The sequence below is a fragment of the Carassius auratus genome, chromosome 17, assembly GCF_003368295.1.
Source record: "Carassius auratus strain Wakin chromosome 17, ASM336829v1, whole genome shotgun sequence".
Taxonomy (NCBI): domain Eukaryota; kingdom Metazoa; phylum Chordata; class Actinopteri; order Cypriniformes; family Cyprinidae; genus Carassius; species Carassius auratus.
Window position 1 is genome coordinate 17,791,184 of NC_039259.1, and position 19,096 is coordinate 17,810,279.

The 19,096-nt window shown below is 38.4% G+C and overlaps 1 protein-coding gene across 6 annotated transcripts in view; it reads left to right on the forward strand.

Annotated features, from left to right (window-relative positions):
• Positions 1-19,096, forward strand: part of LOC113117461 (NHS-like protein 1) — a 46,400-nt gene that overhangs the window by 12,539 nt on the left and 14,765 nt on the right. For 2 of the 6 annotated variants that reach the window (XM_026286153.1, XM_026286150.1), the window contains exon 2: positions 18,689-18,841. In XM_026286153.1, coding sequence (XP_026141938.1) covers positions 18,689-18,841 — 153 coding nt within the window. Of the gene's footprint in view, positions 1-864; positions 1,351-3,148; positions 3,429-9,144; positions 9,839-13,716; positions 15,925-18,688; positions 18,842-19,096 lie in introns of those variants that run through there. The other 4 variants (XM_026286154.1, XM_026286156.1, XM_026286151.1 and 1 more) reach the window with 4 other exon arrangements.

Consider the following 19,096-nt stretch of genomic DNA (forward strand, 5'->3'; position numbering starts at 1 on the left):
ATGAGATGATACCTTACACAAGGTTTTCATGACTACACTTTAAAATGTCACATTTTTATTGCATTAGCAAACATTTTAGTCACAGTCTGGAACTCTGAAAATGTACAGACTTTTGAAACTCCAATTTGTACGGCATTAGCTGATGTATGAATCACATAAATAATTCTTTATATCAAAGGACAGTCTTTAAACTAAGAAAGAGATGTATATCCACCTCTAAATGTGAGATTTTAAATATTGTGTTTTTTTTTTATTCCTTTTTTTCTCTGAAAGCAATGCTATTACTGCAGCTGATCAAAGTCAATGAACAAGTAACATTTCATATCTGCTCTGATTTTGCAGTGTTTTTGTATTGGATACATTCACATTAACCTGTTTTTGTGTATTTGTTTCTGTACTGTCCGTCTGTACTCATCATAGATGAATAATCATGCAAAATTCATTAAAATAACAGACACATTATGTGTCAGGACTAAGAGCCTTTCCCTGCTCAGCCATAAGACGCTCTAAAGCGATTAATCCGCCTTATCTATTTATAGAGTACATGTGGACCACGCTAAAGTGTTGCCTTATGAAGATCAGACAGGAGTAGTGTGAGAATCTTGAGGTTTAGCCAGGAGCTGTTCAGTTTAATATCACTTCAAATCGCCTTATTCATAACAGATGGAGTTTATTTTGCTCCACCTAAAGAAAGAGTATACAGAAACAGTGCTGGAGCAGACACAGCCGAGCTGGTGGAGCACATGAGTGTGCACGCTCACGCACACACACACACACTTGCTCACGCCAGCGCACCGACGTGTCACAGCTGGGGAGCAGAGGAAGTTCCCTACTTTGTGTCCAAAAGTTTTTCTTAGGACTTCCTGAGAGTGCACTTTGCTTGTTTGGAGTCAAACTCACTTAGACAAACAAAGAAGAATGTATTTTGGAGCTTAAAGGCATGCCGAAGACCAGCACTACTTGTAGTGCAGCTAATGAGGACAATTTCATCATATTTTGAAGCATGGATATTCTAGAAGGGCCCGCCCTTGTTTATAAATCCCTTCATGTTTGAGTGATTTAAGCTGCTGTTTTGCGTAAATGTGGGGCATCTGGAGACGAGCCTGACTCTTCGGTTCAAGTCAGGCTTTTGTTGGCACTGGTTCTTGGAGATGTGGGGAGAGAGGAGTTTTCTGAGGTACAGAGGGGAGTTGGCAGAAGGCAAGGGTCACCCTGTACCTCGAACCCTTGGTGCTCTGGGTCTTTCCACTCTTTCTGAGCAGCGTGGACGATTCCTCCCCTGCCACAGAGAGCAGCTGGATAATGACGATGACTATGATGAGTGGGTTTATGCTCCTCTCCATCACAGAGGTAAGCAGAGGACACGTGGAGCTTGTCGGTTTGTGCTATCGCCTGTACAGAACATTTTGTCGAGGGTTTCATCAGGACTGGAAGGTGTCAGGGTGACCGACAGAGTATGGGTTTGGCATTGTCATTGCACATGCAACAGTTACTATGCTAGTGTTCAAAAGTTCAGTGAGATATTTTTTGAAGGAAATGCTCTTACTGACTGCATGTATTTGATCAAACAAAAAACAAATATTACCAAATATTATTACACATTAAAATAACTGTTCTCTGTGTTAAAATATTTGAAAAAGTAATTTATTATTGTGATGGCAAAGCTGAATTTTCATCAGCCATTACTCCAGTCCTCAGCATCACATGATCCTTCAGAAATCATGCTGATTTAGTGCTTAAGAAACCTTTCTTATAATTATTAATGTTGAAAACTGCTGTGCTGCTCAATATTTTGTGGAATCCATGATACATGTGGTCACACTTTATTTTAGGGTCCAATTCACACTATTAACTAACCATTAACTATAACTTTTGCCTCAATTAACTCCTTATTTGATGCTTACTTATAGTTTATAAGGTAGTTGTTAAGTTTAGGGAATTGGGTAGGATTATGGATGTCATGCATTATATGTACTTTATAAGCACTAATAAACAGCCAATATGTTAATAATAGACATGCTAATAAGCTGCTAGTTATCAGTGTGAATTGGACCCTATACTAAAGTGTTACCTACATTTATATATGGTTATTTGAATAGAAAGTTCAAAGACCAGCGCTTTTTTGAAATATAAACCTGGTCTATTAATGGGTGAACTTTAAGAACATGTAGCCAGTATGTTACACTAAAATAAAAATTAGTAAATAAAAATAAAACAAATGTTTTGCTTTGAGAGAAAAAAAACCTGAGATGGGACTGAGATTTTCCTGCACAATGTTATCAGAAAAAAAAAATCTAATTTGGCAAAAAAAAAAGAAAAAAAAAAGGATTGTTTATGTGGCATTATGGCAATGAAAATTTGGGTTAAAATATGCTTGATTGTCATGAAAATAATTTTCCTTATACCACGTATAATTTCTTATTTTTCTTTTAATTTTCGAGATGACCTGGACATTTTTGAATTGGCTGATTAACAGATTCACCCTATTTTAATAAAATGTCTGTATAGTCTCACTTAACTGTGTTTATTAGGTCTATCACACAGGTTTAGTAAAAATACAGAATTTAAAACTAGGTTCCCAGCAACGTGATTTGATTTACCTTGTGATAGTCTGGGATTTTCTTGTAAGGAGTCCAAGTTTAACAGTTTGATTTAATTAGTTAAGAAGACATCCTATTTATTCTCACTCCACAGTCAACACCAGTGTTTTCAGTTAAAGTAAAACAGCACTGGCATTGACAAAACTATTACATTGACAGAAATGACGTTCTAGTAGAGTTGAAAAGGGTTTCATGTATACTGTATTTGCATTCAGATGTTGTTAGATTAACTATCTACACATGACATGTTTAAAATGCAGCGCACAAAGCATGTTTTGTGTGTTTTGGCTATTAGACTGAGCATTAGCGGTCGATGACAGCCTAGGACAATGACCTTTTATTCCTGTAACAAACAATTGAGTCAAGGGGATTTAGCTATATTTAACTTTGTGTGTGTCAAAAGCCAACGACGGCTGAACTGCTGACAGCAAAGTTAAGAACAATCAATGCTCTGCAGTGCTGCAGATGGGGATGAAGAGAGAGAGAGAGAAGGAGGGGGTCTCTCTCTCTCTCTCTCTCACACACACAATCTCTCCACCTCTCTGTCCTTTGTCCTGCAGTGTCAGTCCTATGGAACGGCTGGACTATGGGCTGGGATAACACTTTCCCAGGGCGCATGAGCTGGCAGGTTGCCACCGTGTGTGTGTGTATACGTGGGTGAAAGCGAGGGAGGGGGTTACAGATAGTGTCTATGAACCTGTGTGAGTGTTTGTGCTCTGGAGGGACGGGGGCTGTGTGAGGACAGTGCGCTGCAAAACTCTTGACACACTTCCCCGCGAATACCAGCACGCAGTGGAAGAGACAGGAGAGACATGTTCTGCCTGAGAGGTAAGTGTCAGACCTTCAGGACTGGAAGAAGAAAGACAAAGAACAGCTAGGAGACATACGTAAGTCATTGCAGTTTCAGAGGGCAAGAATTCCCTGATGGAAAACAAAGGGAGGGGATCGAGCTCAGCTGTTAGTTTAATGTCCTGCTCTGTTTCAAAGCACTGCTCTCTCCTCCGGATCCTTTGTTTTCTTGCTAGGAAGTGCGGCTCCGAGTGGGAATCTGTCAGAAAAGTTACGGTTACCGTACCAGAGTTTTGAGGTGATGAGAGCGAGGTTGTTTATAAGGAAGGAGGAAACTTTTATCTGATCTGTCTTTTATGTGAACTCCAGCGAGCCGTGATTCCGTGGCATATTTCTCTTTAGAAAAACAAGTTTGAATTGCAAGTGTTGCAGCTTTGTCATTCTTTCTGGTTTCGGGTCCGTGCGGGCATTTTGTGTTCCTCATCTGCTCTTTAAATAGTGTATGGAATTAAATTTGCATTTAGTTTAAAGGGATAGTTCAGTCAGACATTGAAATGAATCATCATTTATTCATTCTTGGCATTACAAACCTGCATGTGAATAAGACATTTTGAAGAATGTGCAGGTTGCTCTTTTCTGTGTGGTTATAATGAAGCTTCAGAAGTATCATAGAAGTGTTTTTATGGTGTTTTTGTCCGTTTGGATCTTGACAGTCTCATTCTCCTTTATGTTTATCATATGAAAAAATAATAGAAAGGATATTCTTTTAAAAAAAGCACATTTTGTTTTACACGAATGATACATGAATATAGTAATTTTTTGTTTTGCAATGTTGTGTGTGTTTGTCCAAGTGTGTGTTTCTTTTGAGTGGATGATCTGCTCTCGTTCACCTCTTTTTTTCTCTTTTTTTCTTTTTACTTGTCTGTTGATTTGTGACTTTTTGTTATCCAGTGTATTTTTCATGTCAAGCATAAATAATCTGCTCAGTATGGTGACCTGATTTTTTTGACGCTGGTCACCTCTTTTACTCACCAGTGACCTGAAGGTCATGTTATGAAAAGTCACATTGGTATTTAGTGCTTTTTGTTATGACTGGTTAGTGCCAATGATTTTCAAAGTGAAAGTCTTCAAAGTTATCTTTCCTGACTTTTTTCTTTAGTGTTTTGATAGTAGGGTAAATTAAAAATAGCCTAAATGGTTACTCTTTCAACAGTTTTGGCATGTTTACCTTTTTAAGTTAAGGGAACACAAAACGGTTCTAAGTGGTGTCATTTTTCTTTATGCGTCACATTTCACACATTATAATTTTATTTCATTTTTTATATGTTTATCAAAACAATTGTTAGTTTTGTTTTGTTTTTCAAATGTAATATTTTACTCTAAATTTAGTTTGTTCCATTATTCATAGCTTTTTATGATAAAAAAAAGTCTATATTAGAAATAATGGCAAGTTTGTGACAACTCCTACATTGCTAATGGGGCATGTTGTCACAAAACAGAAAGTGTGCATTAAATGAACTCTCTTTTAACTGTGAACTGTGACAAATAGCCCCAATCTCCTATACTAAACTTCAGAAAAATACTTCTATTTTATTAAAACTATTCTATTTGCTGGCTATTTGGGTTGAATAGTGCATTTTCTTTCATTATTTTCTGCACTTGATAGATTGAAATAGATATGTAATGGCTCAGATCCATTAAACTGGCCTAAAGCATACTTCACTGTTCTGTGAACAGTATTGTTTACAAAAATCTGTGCTTTGCAGCAGCACCATGACCTTGGATTCAGTCAGCCTGTAGCTGAGGGCTCTCTGCAGGTTGAGACAGGCTCGTGTTTTAAAGTCAAGCTCCATAATAAGTGCATTCATATCACTCATATCAACACCAGCAGCACTCCTCCTCTTCCCTCAAAAACCCTTGTGGATTTTCCTTTTTCAGCTAATTGTACACCAACACACTGCACACCAGCCTCCAAGTGAGTGCATCTGCTCTCATAAAGTAAAGTTTGCTTTATGGACTGACTCCTGTTGTCAGAGGTGTAATCACCGGGTGCAAATGTATGCGGTGACCCACAACCCACAGGCTTCTCTAAAAGTGTCACATGATGGAGAGACGGTTTAGCGGCTCCCTAATGAGCAGCTAAAAGGGCATTCTGTTAGTCAGCTGCTCCTCAGGTCTTGAATCAAATCAGCGTCCTTCTGTGACTTAAATGAAAAGTGAAGACGTCTCTCGTGGGAGGCAGGGACTGGTATTTCGTGGACTGTAATTCACTTTAAAAGCCTCAAAGTGCTCTTCTGTGTAAGATTTTTTTTTTTTTTTTAATAAATGAAGCTTCCTTGACCTAGATAAAGGTACCTGCCTCCTCCCTCTCCATTTTGCTGTTTTCCAGAAGAGCCAGAGCAGCTAATTGGACGTAATCCAGTTATTGTCTGGCTTTTTTTGCGATCCAACCCATAGGACCAATCATCCCATCATATCTGTTCAAGTAGGAGGACTTAGCCTTGTTCTTGCTTGCTTTGGACTGAAGATGCAGGAGATGGAGTCTCTTATGGGTGTCTCAGCTGTGAGGATGATCATTTTTCCAAAGGCTTAATTGTTAAAACACCTGGGTTAGAATCTCATGCAAGCATGAATGTCTCATTATGCACTTTTTCCCATTTCACACAAGGCATTCACGGTTCCTGTGACAGTTATGAATCATGAACATTAGCCAGCGTTGGCCTGGAGCCTGAAGAATGATGGCCATTCCAGATATGTCAGCTCCACATGAGGGTCTCAGTCGCTAGGCGTGTGCAGAGCCGAGCCTCCCTTCCACATAAGTGGAATTCTGATCCCTGGAACATTGGTGGAGACCATCGAGTTTGGCCTGCACATATTTTCAGGGTTGAGATAATAGGCAAAGAGCGGTCATTATTCATTTCAGAAATGCCATAGGGGACGATTCCAAGATGGTAGCGTTCGAGGGAGTTAGTGATTTTATTGTTGATTCAAAGTCTCCGGGTGTTACTGCATTCTTTAAAACACTGTGGAAGGAATGGGGGACAAAACATTGAGAGATTGACAGATGGGAGGATTTGGAAATGCAGTCCAAAAGCATCCCCTAAAGTTGAAAATGGTTTCCTCCTCCAAGATGCTTCTTCGTAGGAGTGTGTGATGCAGTGCATCTGTACAATTTGTTTTATGGGCTGCATGTTTGCACTGTACAAATGTCTTTTGTAATCAAGTTATCTATTGCTTAAAAGGATTGTGTGGTGCACTAGCATTACTGTGTAGTTAAAACATTGAAAGTTCACCAAATATATATACTGTAGCAGTCTAGCTGGGAACACTGGTGGTCCAAATACTGGAATACCGAGGGAAGGTCATAAACAGCTTTACATTGGCATTCCAATAATCCATATTGGACATGGATGTATACAGTAGACAGCTCTCTATATATATACAAGTGAAGTGGAATCTGAAACATGTACATTTGTGCACGTCTTCCTTTTGCTGTAATGACAGCAGCTTTTCAGCTGAAATGAACTCCACAAGTTTGTGTAAAGCCTGATTTGAGATTAGGGATGCTCCAGTTCATTAATTCTGGCGTATAGGATAAGCCGATCATATTTTGTTATGTTATGGTCAATATTAAATTTTTGTAGCATTTGGCTAAATAAATGAAAACTAAGACAATAAAAAATAGAATGAATTGCTTTTAAATGCTACTGTAGCCTAAATGTGAATTCAGGCATCACACTTTCATTATTTACAGTATAAATATGGTTATTCATTTTGAGGTGTACTATTTAAAGGTTATTTAATTCTATTAAATGATTTATATATCAATATAACGTCAGGTTGATGCTGTTGTATTTTGGTATTCTGTATCTGACACCAATGCAACATTGATTTAAGATCGGTTCTTGGTTACACAACCTAAAAACAACCAAAAATAACGTCAGCTAAAGGTAAAATCCATATGCAGATCTACTCCAACATTCATGCACCTCTAGTATACAGGATATTAAATGACAGCCAACTTCCCACACAACAGCTCTGTCTGATCAAGGTCACGTCCACCGAGTCGAGAATGACAAAGGATACGATCCAAATGGACACAACAATAGAGCTGTGCACGCAGAGTTGAGCATACTGTCTGCTCCAGCAGGTGTTTCTGGCCCACTTACAGGGACTCCATAGCAACTTTTGTTGAAACCGTCCGACCTTGTATTTTGTGCGCCCAAGCAAGCAGGAACCCGGGCGGTGCAGACTTGCACCTAGTGGGGGCGCACAATCTCTATTCAGAGCCGCTGGTTTGTGTGATTCGTTGAAGGAACTAATCTAAATGTACTTTCTTCTGTAGGAGGCAAAAGACATTTGGAAGCAAGTGGGATTCTATTAGGTGTCTAATTTGGTTAGGTGTTTTCACATTCTCTCGCTCTTATTCATAACGAATAAACACGCCATTTCGTATTTCTTCTCTCGTATCTCAAAAAGTGCTACATTTGTGAAACCTCTGTATCTCTTAGCTTAACAAATCTGCAGTGCATCTCCACAAATGCATTACTGCTCATTCAATTAAGTGGATCCAGATGCTTTGCAGACTAGTGAGCAATGACCACACGAACACATACTTTACTGCTTGCAACAAAAGATGTTTCTGGGAAGGAGCCTTAGAAAACTGAATTGTCTGCACCACGATAAACCCTCAAAGTGGCTCATTTAGGTCAACGCAGAGCACAGAACTGACATGCATTCAGTACTTGCAGCCAAGCATGTTAATTAAATGATAAGCTTAGATTTATGTGGATCTGATAGTATTTCTGTGAAAAGCTCTCTTTGGGCCAGGGTGGCTGTATGTAAGTTTAAGCTCTTGGCAGGACAGCTTCTGGTTGCTGGAATTCTCATCTGGTCCAGTTCCTGCCATTGGCGGTCATCCAAAGAATTGGGCTCAAGGGTTTGGATTAGACCCCGGATGGAGTTTAATCAGATCTGATCACGATGAAATGGACGATTATGTTATATCCAGCTTGTCTATGTACACATAAAGTGCTGAAATACAATTTAGGAGTGTGTTGTCAATCTATTTGGGTGAGGGCTCTCTTTCCAGCCCCAGATTTCTGCCACCCATCCTGAGGCTCAACACAGTATCTGGACTTAGACAGGTTACATTCGCTGGTTTAACAGAGTACAATACTCTTTCTGTCCTGCTATCTGTTGGTCATATCGTCTTTCTCTCCCTCTCTAATTCTTAGTTTCTACTCTTCTTATAGACATCAAACAGCTGTGTAAGTGACCCAAGATGGTTTAAGAAGATATGTTAGACCCAGTTGAACACTTTTTGCTTTAATGGCTCAGTAAAGTGTTGATCTGTATTTGTTTATTTAGTAGCTATTTATTAAAAAGTAGCGATTAATAGCGATTTACTAAAAGCTTTTATATGTAATTCTTTTTTTTATTATCAAATTAATACATTGATACTTTTTATACCAACCTCCATCAAACAGTTCGACTTGATTTTATGCAGTTTATAAAAAATTTTAATAAAATGTTCAACAGAATGGTTAAAATATAGACTAACAATAAAAAAATAAATTAAAAAAAAGACAAAAGACATGTGCAGATGCTTTGTGTTAAATATTGTCTTGGACACTGTCCCTTTTTAAACATTTTTTGGAGTTTTAATAGAGATTACTGTTAAACTCTTCTCATCTGCTCAGCCATGGTATTTTTTTTTAACCTTTTTGTAAGCATTTAGGTAAAAATGATAATTGAACCACCTTTAGTTAAGTGTTATTTTCACCTTTTCCCAGGTGACCATCTGCAGTGCAAAGCCTGCCTTCAGCAGCGCTTGGATGTGAAAGGATAATCCTGGTTTACAGATTAGACAAGCAGGCTAACTTGCGTATTCCCTCAGTCTAAAGCTTTAGGTAGTTACAGGTAGTTAGCGAGAGGAAAACAACATACCTGATGTGTTTTCACTGATTCTTGATTGACTTTTTTTTTGTCTATGGAGAACCCAGATTTTCTCTTGTAGAATATTGTCCAACTCTGGCTAGTATCTAATGTGTGTGGAGGTTTCTCTGGACGCCTATCGTTGTCCTTGCTTTGTGGAGATAAAAAGGAAAAGGGTGGATGTGGGAAACTGTGGTTGAATGTCCCAACCTGGACTAAAGTTGAGATGATTGCATACGTAGACTGCCTCTCTACCGAACCAGCTGGGAAATGCTGGAATAGGACCTACTATGAGGACGAAGATGAACTTCTTCCTCTTTATACTCACAAACTGCGCCTCCAGCCCAAGACGGAGGGCAGCCTTCGCCGCAGACTCCTCACCTCCAAAATACATCAGCAGCAAGATGCACTATGGGCGCCCAAACCCTGGGCAGGACCACCAGCTCGAAAGGGCGTCCCACTGCAGGGCCACCCCAACTACACTTTCAGTCCATCCTGCCAGGACCGGAAAGGTAGCGCTTCAAATCTAGTTCGCTCTTGTTCATCAGAAAAACATTTGTTGCAAAAGCCGGTGCTCAAAGATAGATTTATTCTCTCACTTTGTATTTTCTGTTGGCATAACAAAGAATGGCCAGTGGTATTAGCAGGAGTTAAAACTTCAGAGATGGGTTTTAACAAGTTAACCAGGTGGCAAAAAGTAGAAGTGCGGTGATTAAAGTGTAGTTTAATGTGTTGCCCAGTTTAGAGTCTGGAACAAGGCAGGCCATGACAAGTCTAGTGCGGAGATACACAATAGAGCAAGTGTTTCTGAACTAAAGAGAGATTTCTTGATAATCTGCTCCATTAAGAGAATACAGGAATGTTCAATGAGATGTCCTTCAATTTAGGTTTTAGCTGTCTTTAAAGGATATTTCACAGTAAACTTCAAATTTTTTTTTTTAATCTATGTTTTAAGTTTAATGTATTCATTCTTCTGTGCTTTTATCATTTTGACTTTATATTTACAAACTGTAAAAATGTAGTTAACAAGATGTACTTCTGCAGTCTTAATATGTGTCACAAACAAACCTGATTCTCAAGAAGCCAGTGAGCCAATTTGCTCAGATTAAGCCCACTGCATCTGAAGTTAAATCCAGAACTAAATATGTGTGCATATTGCATGTAATATAAATCCCTTTTCATGTGCAGTCTTAGAACACGCTTGTTTAGATGCAAAGTTTTAGTTTGGGCCTTATATTAAAAGATTGTAGAGTGTGTAACGTTGACTAAGCCTCAAGTTCTTGGCACAGGACATAGCTGATTTCTTAGGGTTGTTAAAATCTGATCCCATCCACCAGGCAAGCTGCTCCCTTCACTTACATCAGATGTGCAGACAGATGTCTCTGAAAAAAAAAACATACTGACCTACAGTTAAAATCCAGTTCTTGATTCGCTTTGGATAATTCTCAAATCATGTTCTTAGGGTTTTACACAAACTTGTGGCATTCACTACTTTCAAGTGCTACTGTCAGTAAAGCAAGACAAACTATACCAAATATGACTAAATATTTACAAAATCAACTGTCCTAATATGTATCGTTCGAACTAATTTGTATGTTTGTAGGCAGTCATTTGGATTCAGCTTCTGTGTTGGACAGTAACACATACTTATTTAGTGTGGTGGCCTACAGTCCATACGGTGTGGTAAACACTTCTAATGCGGTCTAATTAGTGTAATGACTTTCAAATAGGCTTTGTGCTACACACAGCTGCTCAGGGAAGCACACACACATGCCCACCTCTTTCTCTATGAATGTCACTACAACGGGGCACTGACCTGCACTTCCTTTTGCCATCATCAAGTTTCCCCTCTCAAGTGTCAGTTTATGAAATGCTGAGATACTATGTAGTACCACAAGATGGCGCCATTCTTTTAAACTGCAGATTCATTATTTATTTTCAGCTTGAATGTTATTTTATTTTATTTTTTTACTAAGGCATCTGAGAGGACTTGGACCTCAGTTTACCCAAAAATAAAATTTCGGTCGTCATTTACTCGCCCTCATGTTATGCCAAAAATGTATGCCTTACTTTCTTCTGTGGAACACAAATGGAGAAGTTTAACAGATTGTTCGTACTGCTCTCTTCCATACGAAAGTTGGAAAGTGAACGGAAACTGAGAAAAAAAATCTGATATCAAAATGTAGATCAGTCTGGGAATACGTCCAAACACAGATGTCTCTCATGTCTGCACACATGGTATCTCTTTTACAGCACATAAAAATTGTCCACTACAAAACTCTTAACAAATGTATGCAACATTAACATTAACATAACCATATTTAGTACTCAATAAGATGAGAATAGAAGAGAGTTTCTTTACGCCAGGTTGTAAAAATACCATCCCAAATCCCAATATGAGCTCAGGAGATGCTATAGGGGATCGTATTTCTCACTGTGCTGGAACTGGCCCAGTTTTCTGACACAGATATTGGCACACTTTGGAGCCGATGCTGGGACAGACATGTTAATGATCAATACTCCACATATGTCTGAGCAGACACAGCAGAGTGGCTAGCTGCTGTATTATTTATCAGGCCTGTGTCTGGGTGGGACTCGAGTGATGTTATAATGCTCCGCACTTAGAAATCTGAATGTCTGTTCCTCCTAACTGTTCTCCAGTGAAAGGAGAGATTAATGTTCATTTGTGAACCATAGAAAGAAAATTCAGTGTCTATCTAAAGTGATGAATATTCCTATACATCTTTACGTTTATGTGCATGTTGTGTGTGTAGTTGGGCTTTTATTCGAGCTGGTCTGCTTTGTGCTGACACAAGAGCTTTCTTCACAGTCTGAGTCACTGTCCTGATCTCACTGGCTTACAGCTAGAGCTGACCCTGTGGCTCTGCAGTGGCTGACCTTCTTGCTATCAAATGATCACAGAAACCACCTCTGCTTAGTTCAGTAGATGGACACATAACATCATCTCTTTGACCAACACACCAAATGTTTGAATCTGTAAATCAGTCCACATATTGCTTTCAATCAAAACCAAGAAGCATTTGCACATCAAGTGCTCTTGAAAATCATCAGTTCCTCTTCACATGCTCCACGCAGGCAATATTGTGTGTGGGTCTTGTTGATTTAGAATTGAGCCGAGATGTAGAGCCCTTGATGGATTTTATCAGCGAAATCAAACACAGCTACCCTAGTAACCATGCAGGTCATGTAAGAGTCAGGCACAAGGGCTATCGCTGTGTGTTATAAGCAGAGAAAGAGCTCCAGTCTCATACAGACTTAGATTCTTTTGCATATGCATGTTTATTTCGCTCTGTCTTACCATACAATATTTTTAATGTTGTGATTTTATTGCCATGCGTAATTATCATAAATTCTAGCAGTCAACAGTATTGTCTTATAGCCTTTATTTTGATGGTCATAAGTAGTCACCCACCCAGTAATAAAGCAATAAGTTAAGAGAGACTGTTTGTTACACTGCCTTAGCAGACTTATTGCATTCATAAAATGGTGGAAATGTATTAATGACCATAATCACTTTTTCCACTAAGTAATATAATGCATTAGGCTGTTTATGAAGCAATGTGGCAACTTGAATGTTCACCACAAGTTTAAATAGATCAGCTATTTTACATTGGCGAAACAGTACATTTAAATGTACTGTAAAAGCCTTTCTGAGGAGAAAGTACTTTAAATAGTAAAATACACTTTTTTTTTTTTTGCCAGTGCTACATGTTTACTATGGCTGTTGCTCTGCACTTGCTGAGGTGTTCTGAAAGGTTTTCAGAGTGGTGTTATGCAGTTACTAAGATGCTGTGGTTGCAAGGGTGTTGCTAGAAGGGTCAGAAATGTACTTTTCCATTAAGGGGCACTTCTTACATTTGTGAGGGCAATTTTTATCACCACTTTAATGTCTTAAACATCAAATACTTACATTTAACCAAATACTTCAGTCAATCAGAATCCTTTAAACTGTTGCCAACAGTGGGTCCGTTGTGTGAAGCGTAGCATGCAGGCCGGATGATAAGGGCTGTTGTGCAGGTGTGGGCAGGCCTCACGTGACTCGCCCTCTCTTTCCTCTGCTGTTGCTAGGGGACTCTTATTTGCATTCTCTCTAATCAGCCATGTTTTTGCTCACTATGAAGGGAACGTCGTCAGTGTGATGACTGCTTTGATTAAAGGTGATAGAACATCCTGACCTTTTCAGCTACTATTATCTCTCTTATGCATATATGAATATGAGAGTGATTGCGGTGAATATTTATTTGCATTTGTTAAGGCTGTTTATTCAGAGGAAAGTGGAATAAACATCGAGATGGAAAATTCTGATTCAGGATTTAATAGTTTTCACTTATGAAACCTTTCTGACTTCAAAATACTAAGGATATTGCCCTGCTGATCTTCATAGCAAAAGCATCATGCAGCAAATGGATTTTAAATAGGGATGCACTTATATGTAAAATTTTGTGTGTTTTTTTTTATTTCATTTGGGCACCAATTGGAAGCCAGCATTGCAACTTAAAAAATAAAAAAATAAATGATGCATATTTAAACTCGTTTTATTTTTTATTTTTTTGCTTATATATTATACATAATAATACATAATAAACCCATTCCTCATTACAGTTCAAGTGCTTTCTTTCTTTTCCTTCCTGTTTTTTGTGGTATACTGCATTTTTCTGTCTGTCTGGCATTTTCACACAGCGACACACAATAGCTGAGACATCTTCGAGGGAGTCCACACACTGCTGGAGTTTTTTTCACAATCCCCATTCTGTCTCATTACGGTCCTATTCATTTCTATTGTATCAGCATGAATGCAGCATTAAAATCCCTACTGGACCATGGTTTGTATATCGATGCAAGTCATTTTAGAGTTGTTTCTTCCATAGGTATGCAATTTGCCATATGTTCTTTGGGTATACAGTGATTGAAAAACAATCTTGGGTTATTAAATGGGCATTTATGTTGGCCCTCCAGCTGCTTTACATGGACAAGTTTGTCTTCTTCAGGTAATGTCTTGTCTGGGACATGGTAGAGGAAGAGTGCTAGTTTGTGTGTGTATATGAGTATGTGTGTTTCAGGGCTGGTGCTGCAAAATGCTAAAACCTCTGGTAGCCCTTCTACCAGGCATTTTTCCGATTTTTGGTCATCACGACTTTAAATACACCATTTTCAATAACCAGAATTTGTGAGAGGAACCAAAATCAAAATCATAAAATTCCTTCACTACAGATTAAAAATACACAAAGCTGCAATTTTGTTGCACAATATTTATTCAGATTTGCCCAAAATAAAGTGAATTACTGGAATAAATTCCAGTAAATTTAAATTTGACAAAAGGGAAAACTACCAAATCAGTTTAGTAGTGGCAAAGGGGCAGTTAACATTTTTACCACTGTTGTAAAATCGCTCTAACAAACGGTTACAGCATACTTCAGATTTTTGTAGCCTATTCTTATTCATGAAGTGCAAGAACCAGGGAGAGCCATTTGCTGTGCCACTGAGTGGTCGTCACGCTCTATATGATGGTAGCTGCGTTGGATCAATGTCAATGCATCATGGCCATCTGTGTGTCATCTGAGTGTGTTATGATGAACAGAGGGCTCTAATTTACAGCACCGCTGATTGGCACACCATGCTTAGTAAATACTAGGTCTAATTGTCTTTTGCTCAAGAAACCTAACTTGAAGGTCTGAATACTAAATGTGTTTTCTCTGCCCCAAAGGTTAACTGTATGTCAAAGGCATAAAGTAATATTGAAAACCCACAGAGTCATGGGCACTGAATCAAAATCCAAATGCAGTTCTGACTAGCCTCACGTACGAAAATGCTGAGTGGCCGTTCACGGTTCATTAGAAAAAAGAAAAAAAAAATGGAGCAAGGAAGAAAAAGAAACTTACACTTGCTTCAACACTAATGAAATACTGCAGCAATGAGCCCCTAAATAGGAGCTGGGTGGGTTACCACCACCTTAATCTCTGCTGAATGCCCTAGGATCCTTTTCAAACTCGTCTTGGGCCCCCCAGCTCAAAAGAAAAAGGACAGAGTGAAAGGAGGAGTGGCGGGGGCTGTGGCGGTGTAGAGAAACACAATAGGCTGACTGTCAGTGATCCATAGTGCTTGGCACAGATCCGAGTTTGTTATACATCCACAGCAGTACAGGCAAGGTGAGAGAGACTTAAACCTATGCAGTGCGACAGAGAGACATGCGCTACAGCTAGACACGAGGGGAGGAGAGAGGCACAACTGATGAGCAGAGGAAGGCAGACGCAGAAAGAGAGAGAGTACAACTCAAACAGTACATGAGTATCCTCTAGGGTGGGCAAATGTGTGTGAGAGAGAGTGACAGAGAAAGAGAGAGAGGTAGAAGAGGAGGGGGAGTGTTGCATGCTGTGCCAGTCAGCGTAAAATGAGAAAAGAGAGAGTGTTGTATGGGTAGTGGTGGGGTTTTCCTCCTTTTCTCTTCTTCACTCTCACTCGCTCCGATGGTGGACTAATACATCTTTATGCGCACATCTCTCGGGGGATCGATCACCCGTCACAATGGTGTTCATCTCGACCACTCTTAAATCTGTCCTTAAGTACTTCAAAAAGAAGGGTAAGCTCCTCTTATCAAGGTTTTGGTTTATCTTATCACACGTGCATCTCAAGGTCAAGTAGACTGTGGAGTTATTCATCACTGCTGCTGTGGGTTGCATGTATCTGATTTGGAACGCATGCTACAATTGCTTACGAGTTTCTTTTTATAGCCGGGCATTGGACTTATAGCAACCTTGTTCTGCAACTTTGAGTGATTTTTTTTTTCTTTTTTTTTGGATTGATGATGTAATGCTATGGTGCCCGGTTTTGATCATTTTTTATATATTCTACCTTGAGTTTTCACCAAATGTTGCAGATTATATATATCTTATCTTATATTATATATATAAGATAATTTAAAGCTAATATTGTGTTAAATGTTTAGGCTACAATGGCCTAACATAAAGTACTGAACATGAAAGAAGATCATTTGAGAAACATCTCAGTATTTTTTGTTCATGCAATTAAAAAAAGTCACTGGTGATCAAAACAGCTTTGTTACCAACAGTCTTCAAAATACCTTGTTTTATGCTGTGCAAAAGAAAATAAGTCAATCAGGTTTGAAACATCATGAGGGTGAGTAAATGATGACAGAATTTATTTATTTATTTTTGGTGAACTATCCCTTGAATGTTTTAAAATATTTTTTTATAAATTAAATGATACTAAATAGGCCAGTAGGTTGCGCTAAATTCGTTCAAATGGCTGATTCATTCAGGAATGAGGTAAATGGCTCTTTGAATCATTGGCTGCGTTTACACTTGGCATTAACATGCGGCCTGTATCCGGATCCAGCCTGTCCTGGTCCAGAGGTAGTCAAGGACACATCATGATTGGATTTCAGCGTAATGTAAATGCGATCCAGCCAGCAGGTGGACGTCACACAGAACACCGCCCCCTCTTTCGCAAACTGTCCAAAGAGAGATGGAAAACACCCATGTGGAGCACTAGTTAGACTCCTACTACACTTATCTTTGATTTGTAAAATGTCCTGCGACTGAAAATGCTTAAAAAAAAAAGAAAGAAATAAAACCACTTCAGGTTAACATTGCAACTTTGTTTGATCGGCTCATGGTGATTGAATGTTAATGTGTAAACGCAGTGCCAAGTGTAAACGCAGCCATTGGTTCACACGTTGGTTCAACACTACTGTGTTGCTCGGAGACACACAACAGTTCTGCTGTGGGCTTTTTAGGTAATATTTTCATTGTCAAATTGAACAAAAACACACAATATTGTGTTTAATAAACAACACAATATTAATTTCTTATTTACTGAACTGTTGTATAAAATCACATTTGCGCTCGTGTTCTTCATGACAAAAACAGCACTCGTGTTATATCGCTCTTGCTGCTGGTGTGATATAGCTTCAAATTTTAATTTTAAAGGAGCAATGCATATACATTCTCTGATTATATTTCAAATATATTAAATACAAATATTTAAATCTTATTTAGTTTATATTAATAATAATTTTATCAATATATATCATAGTTTTTTTACTTATATGAACTGTTGGTTTGGCGTGAGACAATGGTGTGTGTGTGTGTGTGTATGTATATATGACTACCAATAACAATACTGGTTAATTTGAATTAGCCTTAGGGTATATTGCAACAGAGTCATTGACGTTTTGGTGGACTAGTGAATTATACCTTTGTGTGTTTGTTGAGGTCATGACCTTTTGCACTTGAGGAAACTATTATTGTGTATAATCAATAATCACTGTCATACTTTTTCTATGGAAAACTGCATGTATAAGACTGACCTGGTTAATCTTACCTGGAGGGCCTTGGCATAATTGATCGTTTAATCTGGGTTGTCCAGGCACCAGCCCGAGACAAGCATGTCTCCAGTGTCTTTAGACGCAGTGGTGCAGAAGTGTTTGATTGGTCCGTGTGTTCTCTGTGAGGGAGCTTAAGAGACTGCACATGACTGCAGATCCCAAATCTTATGTGCCCAGCGGCTGCAGCCAAAGGCTGAGTTTTTCTTTCTGTCTGAATTATATCTCTTTCCTACTGACATCTGGATTTAGTTGATTAGAACTAAAACTAATTGAAAAATTCTGGCTCATTTTTTTTATTATGGCTATTATTATAATGTTGTACTCTTTTATGTAATGTATATAAATAAATACATTTTGAGACTTACTAATGTATTAATATTTTTAAAGATTATCTCGGAGTTTTAAAATGGCGCTGATTAAAAAATATAACTAATATCAGCCAGGTAGCTGTATTTGCACCCCTAAATAGTTCTAAAAGACAATTAAATTTTTTAAATGTGTCCCTTGACCACAAAACCATTCTTAATTGTACATTTTTTTTGAATAAATAAGCTTTCCATTGATGTATGGTTTGTTAGGATAGGACAATATTTGGCCGAGATACAGCTATTTGAAAATCTGGAATCTGAGGGTGTAAAAACATCAAAATATTGAGAAAATCGCCTTTAAAGTTGTCCAAATGAGTTCTTAGCAATGCATATTACTAATCAAAACAGAAGTTTTTATATATTTACGATATTAAAATTTACAAGATATCATCATGGAACATGATCTTAATATATTAATGATTTTTGGCATAAAAGAAAAATCAATAATTTTGATCCATACAATGTCTTTTTGGCTATTGCTACAATTATACCCCAGCGACTTACGACTGGTTTTGTGGTCCATAGTCACATATACCATTTTCAGCAGTCTAAGTAGTTACAGATTGCTTTTACGGAAACCCCTGACCTTCTTCCTTTAAACATGTTGAATCTGTCCTTGTTTCTTATAGCGGTGTCCAGTCTAGATGAGGAGAGCAAGTGGTCCGTGCACTACACAGCCCCCTCGCACCAACAGGAGAATGTCTTCGTGCCAGGATCCAGACCAGCCTGCGTTGAGGACCTTCACCATCAGGCCAAAGTCAACCTGAAAACAGTCCTAAGAGGTCAGAGACTAAAACTACAGTAAATTTTTTCCCCATTTTTTTTCTTTTCTAAATAGAAGCTAAACAGTACCACGTTGATTCATTCGAAAATAAGATTCAGCATAATTGTTTCATGTATAATCTGCAAATACAAAATGCCCTGCCGAGGAATATGTGATTTCTCCACTGACCATTATAATGAAGATAACATTTCCACTGTGCAGAGAGTTCTCTTGCACAACCATTTTACCCTTTAATGAGAAGGGCAGAAAAAAC